Source organism: Nematolebias whitei, chromosome 1, assembly GCF_014905685.2.
Source record: "Nematolebias whitei isolate Nwh7 chromosome 1, NemWhi1, whole genome shotgun sequence".
NCBI lineage: Eukaryota > Metazoa > Chordata > Actinopteri > Cyprinodontiformes > Rivulidae > Nematolebias > Nematolebias whitei.
Genome location: NC_056498.1, coordinates 14,602,094 through 14,609,511, shown reverse-complemented (window position 1 = coordinate 14,609,511; position 7,418 = coordinate 14,602,094). Strand labels below are relative to the sequence as shown.

Below are 7,418 nucleotides of genomic sequence, written 5' to 3'. Positions count from 1 at the left end.
ATATATCCCCATTATCTTTTTACTTGCTTTTTACCCCCATTTGCTTACAACAGACTCATGTTCGGGCTGCTGCTTAATATATAGTTTAATATACTGTATTATTTTACATCATTACTGTTCAGTATATATCTTAGATCCTTGTATACTGTTTTTTTTATACTTTATAATTCTGCTATTTTGGGGTGTAACCGGGACCCTGAGTAGACAATTTTGTTTTACCTCATGTACCACATGTGATGCGAATGACAGTAAATAACCCTGAACCTTCTTCCTTTTCAGGTTGTGGGGGTTACTGGTGCCCATGTCCAGTTATCACTGTGTGAGAGGTGGGGGACACCCTGGACAGGTCTCAATTTCATCACAGGGACACTTAGAGACAAACAAGATGAACAACCATTCACTTTCTCACTCACACATAGGGACAATTTAGAGTCACCCATCAAACTAACGTATGTTTTGGTCTGTGGGAGGAAACTGGAGTACCCGGAGAAAACCCACGCATACACAGAGAGAACATGGAAACCCCACCCAGAAAGGCCCCAGGCCGGGATTTGGACTGGCGACCTTTTCGCTGAGACGGTAGCGGGATAGAATGTTCCTATTCCATTTGGGAAAGGTGAGGGTAAATTAATAATCAAAGGAAAAAAGAGAAATGTGGCAGAAAAGATGGAATGAAGATAAGAAAGGAAGACAATTTTACAAAACACAAAACTTAGTAATATAGAATTATGGAGAAAGAAGCAGAATGGAAGATTTAATAATGATGAGATAGAGGGTACGACATTCCTACTTAAATGGTTTTTGTAAATAATAGGAAAAAAGAATAATAATAATTGTGAGAGTTGTGGAGGAAAAGAAAGTGTGAAATGTACTGATGAAATGTGATGCAGGAGAAAGAGAGGATGAAGGAAAAATAAGAGAGGCAGGAAGAGAATGGAGATTAAAAAGGAATATTGGGAACAGAGGGGACAAGGAGGAAACCAGTATCATAAGCATCGTTTTTATTTTTGCACAAGCTAACACTAAAGTGAACCAGTGTTTTGCAGGTGGAGGATGTGAAGTTACACGCTCATGTACCGTAGGTGGCGGTACGCACCTTTAAGTTTGTGATTGTTCTTTGAAGACAAGATCTTTGTTCACATGGTGATCAGTCCTGCTCTCAGAAGACTATTTTAGCACTACATTTCTGAAAATGTTTTGTTTCTAACACGTCTTTTACCAGACAGCCTTTTCTTTGTGCCTCTGAGGACACCTGGTGATCTTCCCTGCTCATCAAACCTTTCTCATCACTTTGCAAAGGGTTTATAAGAAGTTCACTCAGCCTCTTCACCACTGCCTGTCCGCTCCTTCAACATCCACTTAATAAGTACCGCCTGCCTGCAGTGGAACCTCCAGCCCGTTTTCACCTGTCAGCTCCTCAGTAAGACATGAAGGAGATCCTTCTGATTGTTGATCTGACGTCCCTCGCCGCCTTTTTCTCCTTCTGGAATCCTGAGCCCTCTTCAGCATTGGTAAGTTTACCATCTAAGTTGGACTCTCCTCCTGAGATTGCAGTGTCTGCAGACTTGGTGTTTACCTCACCATTTATCCTGCTATTATCAATCTTCCCGCAGATACTTCATGGAGCTGTTGACTTCCCTCACCAAAATAAAAGCACTTCATATTTCTTACATTTCTTACATATTTATTCCAATTGGATCATTTTCTGTCATTGGCAAGCTTGAACTCGGGGTCACTATTGTATCTTATCATGCCACTGTTACAAAGCAGCAAAGGTTTACCATTAAATCTTGAAAGAAATGTAATTTACTCTTTTGTTCTTTGTTAACGGCTCAAAAATTGCTTACAAATTAAATATTGATGTAAACCTCAGATAGCCTATGTTTATTTTACCACAGAGTTAGAATCATAAGAGAAATCTGAGCCCTTAACAAAGACTAATTGCATTTTGGAGCCCCTCTTGAGCAGCATTAAATAATTAAATGTAGCCATTAAATGCCTTCCATGCCTTCCAGCTACAATCACTATTGCTGATAACCAGCTATCTTGTATGGTCAGGAAACAGTGGCACTGACAAAAAGACAGGAGAAAGAACTGGAAGTGGATAGAATGAAGATGCTGTGATTCTCCTTAGGAGTGACAAAGGTGTATATGATTAAGAATGATATCATCACAGGTACGGCACAAGTTGAACAAACTGGAAGATAAAGTTGGAGTGGACAGACTGAGATGGTTTGAACATGTCCAGAGGAGGGACAGTGGGTATACGGGTAGAAAGATGTTAGAAATGCTACTGTCAGGAAAAAGACAAAGAGGAGATATATGGATGCAGTTAGAGAGGACATGGAGGTAGTTGGAGTGAGGGCAGAGGTTAGAGTGAAATGGAGGAGGATGACTCACTGTGGCGACCCCTGAAGAGGAAAAAGCCGAAAGAATAAAATGAAAAGTAGAAGAATTCCAGGATTACTGCACGTCAAACTGACCCAGCTTAATGTGTCAACCACCTGGTCACCAACTTCCTCACATGAAGATGGCAACAGGTGAGGTTGGGGAAGTTTACCTCAGGAATCGAGAGTACCAGAACATGTGCTCCACAATGTTGTGTACTCTCCCCACTACTCTCCTTTTGTACCACTGACTGTCCCTCCATGGACCCCTCTGTCAAAATTATGACATTGGCAGATGACACTTTCATCAGCCTCATTCATGATGGTAATGAGTCTGCTTACAGATGGGTTGTTGATCATGTTGTTCCACGGAGCTGCCACAACAAACGTGAGATTAAGACAGCTAAAACAGTGGAGATGATTGTGGGGTTTAGGAGAAGACCTCAGTCCTTCCAGCACTAAATGTTTTCAACAGAACAGTGATGACTATGGAGTCCTGTAAGATACTGGGCATGGCAATCACCAGGGACCTGAAGTGGAACAACAATATCAGCTCCATAGTCAAACAAGCTCAGCTGAGGATGCAGTTTTTTGTCAACTGAGAAAGTTCAACCAGCCTAAGGAGCTGATGGTGCTGTTTTACACAGCTATCTTTGAGTTTGTCATCACATCGTCCATCACAGTGCGGGTAAGTTCAGCCACCAAAAGGATATTCACAGACTGCCGCATATCATCAAGTGTGTGGAGAAGACCATTGGTATTAAGTTGCCCATACTGCTGGATCTTCACAGCTCCTGAACCAGGAGGTACGTTGAGAAAATTATCTCCAATCCCTCACACCCTGGACATCATCTGTTCTGGTGCCATTTTATTTAATTGAGGATCAGGACAACCAGGTTACAGAGAAGTTTTTTCCCACTTGCCAACACCTGAATAGTTGAACTAAAACCTAACCTTGCTAATCTAGCTTTGTAAATAGGGTGTTTGTAGAGTCTTCACTTAGTTGTATGTGTCTTTTTGCTACTATTAGACAACTGCTCTACCCAGTTTTTTTAATATTAAGTACTCATAATGTAATTTTTTAAGGTAAGAATGTGTGTGGGGAGGGCATAGTTTAATGTGCACTATTGAGCTATGAGCTACTGTAACCAAAACTAAATTACATGTATGTGTGAGCATACATGGCCAGTAAAGCTTGATTCTGATCATTAACTCACTTACAGTTGTAGCCAAGGATGGCAGATGTGTACTCCTCTAAGTCCATTCACTCATGGACAGCTGTGTCCCTAAAAACCTTCCAGTTTCTACACCAGCACCATTGTAGTTGCCAAATCATCTCTTTTTTTAAGTTCGGTTCGGCTGTATGTAATACAAATTGAAATAAACGTAACAAATGTTATTGCCAAGGCAAGGCAGGTGAAATCGATAATAAGTCCTACATAGAAAACTTTAGAACAAATTAACGTGGTCTTAACTCAGGAGCTTGAGCAGCCTCTGCTCCATTGTACAATACCATCTAGACTTCGTCATCATTTCGCTGTACTCTCCAGGCTTCATCATTTAGATTTTAAATATCAAATATTAGTAAATTACCAATATGTAAACACTGTGTGCATATGTAGAAACATAGTTTGTTTTGGCAAATAGCTATTTTGTTGAAAAAGCACATTGAGAAAATACCTATGATTTACATTTCCCTATATGCATATAAGTATAGTACTTGCTCCAACAATGTTCAGTCAGGTCATCTGGATGGTTTAATTTTTTTGATAAGATGTTTCGTCCTCATCCAAAGGGCTTTTTCAAATTTGAGGAGCCACCAAATAAATTGATTCCCACAAACAGCACACTCCCATAGCAGAAAAAAAAAAACTGTTTGCTGGTGATAAGATGGCCTCTGGGGCCCGCCTTCTCCCTTGTCCACTCCTCTGAGGCAGTCATGCCAAAGTGGTTCAAAATGCCAAAGTTCATGCTCATAATCCAGGTAAAAATCCAGCAATGTCCAGTCAGTCATCTGAATGGTTTCATAATGTTTTTGTTGAGACGTTTCATCCTTCATCCAAAGGACTTCTTAAAATCTGAGGAGGCACCAAACAGAGTCCCATAACCAGCACACTCCCAAAGTGGAAAAAGGTGTTTTAACCTGACTGAAAATTGTTGGATTGTATACCTGGATTATTGAGTATGGACTTTGTTGGTTTTGAACCAGTTTGACATGACTGTCGACGAGGAAGATGGCCGGCTCCGGAGGAGGGGGCGTGCCAAAGAGACCATCTTAGCACCAACATAACTGGTTTATTCCACTTTGGAGTAAGCTGTTGAGGGAAGAATCAGTTTTGTGTTGTGTGTTACCTTGACTGATGAAGCCTTCTGGATGGAAGGTGAAACGTTTCAACACACAAAAAAAGAAACTGGCCAGATGACCTGACTGAAATAACATAATGTAAAATCAAAATATAGAAACAAAATAATAGCAAACAATAACATAATGATTAGCGCAGTGTGATGCATACAGGTTCAGCAGAAATCATACAGTATTGAAAGCCAGGGAATAGTAGTAAGTTTTTAAGTGGGATTTAAAAACTGTGAGGGACTGTCTTGACAGGTAGAGATAACTCATTCCATAGTCTAGGGCCTGAGACAGATAAGGCCCTGTCACCTCTGTGCTTAAGACGGGTTACTAGAACGGAGAGAAGCAACTGGTCCGCAGACCTCAGAGAACGCGGTGGGACATACGGCTGCAGCAGCTCAGTGAGATAGGAGGGGGCAGAATTGTTCAGTGATTTAAAAACAAACAGAAGGATTTTAAACTAGATTCAAAGGTTAACCGGTAGCCAGTGCAGGGAGGCCAAAACTGGTGTAATATGCTCTCTTTTGCCTGTACTGGTTAAAAATCGGGCTGCAGCATTCTGGACCAGTTGTAGTCTGGCAATGGAGGTTTGACTGATACCAAACAGGAGCGAGTTGCAGAATTCAAATCTGGATGTAGTGAATGCATGTATTACTGTCTCCAGGTTATTTTTGGACAATATGGGCTTCAGCTTAGACAGACACCTCAGCTGGAAAAAACAGCATTTAACAATCATGTTCACATGACTTTTAAGTTTCAAGGAAGGGTCCATTATCACTACCAGATTAGTGACTCGTTGTTTCTCTAACGGGGCTAGAGCGGAAAGGTCGATGCAGTGGTTGACGATCGTGTCATTGGGAGGGAACAACATGACTTCAGAGTTCTTCTCGTTGAAACTTAAAAAATTTAAAGCCATCCAGTCTCTGACGTCAGCCAGGTAGTCAAGCTGAGGTTGAATAGAGTGTGTACCATTGTGTCTTAGGGGGAAGTAAATTTGACAGTCATTGGCGTAGAGGTGAAAGGGTATGTCGTGTTTCCGGAAAATAGCACCTAGTGGCAGCAGATATAACGAGAATAGAAGGGGACCAAGGATGGACCCCTGCGGTACCCCCCATTTAAGTGCTGCAGATGCTGAACTAAAATCTCTGATGGAGACACAACAGTATCTGTCAGCTAGGTAGGATCTAAACCAATTGAGGGCTGACCCTGTGATGCCCACCCACTGCTGCAGCCTAGAAATGAGGATCTCGTGGTTGATTGTATCAAAAGCAAATGTAAGGTCCAAAAGGACAAGCAGAACAGAACTACCAGTATCTGTAGATAGGACAATGTCATTAAAAACCTTCAGAAGGGCAGTTTCAGTGCTGTGGAGAGGTTTAAAGCCAGATTGGAATAGCTCTAAGATGGCGTGATGCTCTAGGAAGCATTTCAACTGGGACTCAACTATTTTATCCAATAGTTTGGAGACAAATGGGAGTCTGGAGACAGGGCTGTAGTTGGATACAGTTGAGCGGTCAAGGTTAGGTTTTTTTCAGCAGAGGTTGAACAGCAGCATGCTTAAAGGTTTTTGGCACCACTCCTGAGAATAAACTGCTATTCACAATGGTGAGAATAGAAGGACCCAGAGTAGGAAAAACCTCCTTTAGTAGTCGAGGGCAGACCACATCAAAGGGGGAACCAGATGGTTTCAAGCTGCACAATGTAAATGTAAATTTTATTTTAATAGGTTGCCACACAGAGTGCAGCTATGCTGGATTAACATTAACACTGAAAGTCCTCATGCTTGCAAGTCACTGTAAAACTCACCCTTCCATCCTTGCAGTAGGCCAGCAGCTTGTCTTCTTCCTTTGGGTGGAAGATGAGCGTCTCTGGAGTGAAGTAAATAGACTGCCGCTGGAAGGAGGATCCCTCATCTGTGCTGATAAACAACATCTGATCTTGTTCGTCTATGGATGAACCCATCATAACCACCTGAAACACAAACAGAAAAAGGAAAGACACGGAGGGAAACAAAGGTCAGAGTTGAAGTAGAGTGTAATGTCCTAATGCTTTAATATCCAAGTCAGCAGGCTCCTAAAGATGAGTACTTCCCTCGTTTTTTGTGTCGATACTTGAGCCTATTAATCCCACTCCTCTCGATGGACAATTAATGAAATAAAAAGGCATTTTTGGCCACACTTTTGCATTTATTCAAGGCCATTATCCAAGCCACAAAAAGGTTTTATGAGCCTTTTAAGGCTGCTCGAAGTATGGCAACCACGTATTGATTATCTATTTAGAGTTTTATAGCTCATAAAATAAAGCCATTTAATATAGGGCAGGGCAGGACGTGTCAGACTACCAATCACAGTTATGACATTTTTAAAGCTACCAATAGTTAAGATCAATTAAAAAAGATAATAAAAAAACAGAACTGTGAACAGTTATTACTCGGATTCAAGCCCCTTCAAGCTTGTCGACCATGGCACATGTTGTCCCCAGAAGCCTGTCAACCATGTATAACACAGATCTGTTACATATAGAGGATAAGGTGTATTTGAGTCTTTGGAGCTTTCTGTGTCAGTGTGTGCATATGCATTTATTTTACCACCACCCACACCCCCCAAACATCATTATATAGATGTAGAAAAATATAGCCTGTCAACCATGTATAACACAGATCTGTTACATATAGAGGATAA

The 7,418-nt window shown here is 41.3% G+C and overlaps 1 protein-coding gene across 1 annotated transcript in view; it reads right to left on the bottom strand.

Moving 5' to 3' along the window:
- sorcs2 (sortilin-related VPS10 domain containing receptor 2) overlaps nt 1-7,418 on the bottom strand; it is a 690,706-nt gene that overhangs the window by 210,534 nt on the left and 472,754 nt on the right. Inside the window, exon 4 of the mRNA XM_037675240.1 lies at nt 6,544-6,708. Coding sequence (XP_037531168.1) covers nt 6,544-6,708 — 165 coding nt within the window. The remainder of the gene's footprint in view (nt 1-6,543; nt 6,709-7,418) is intronic.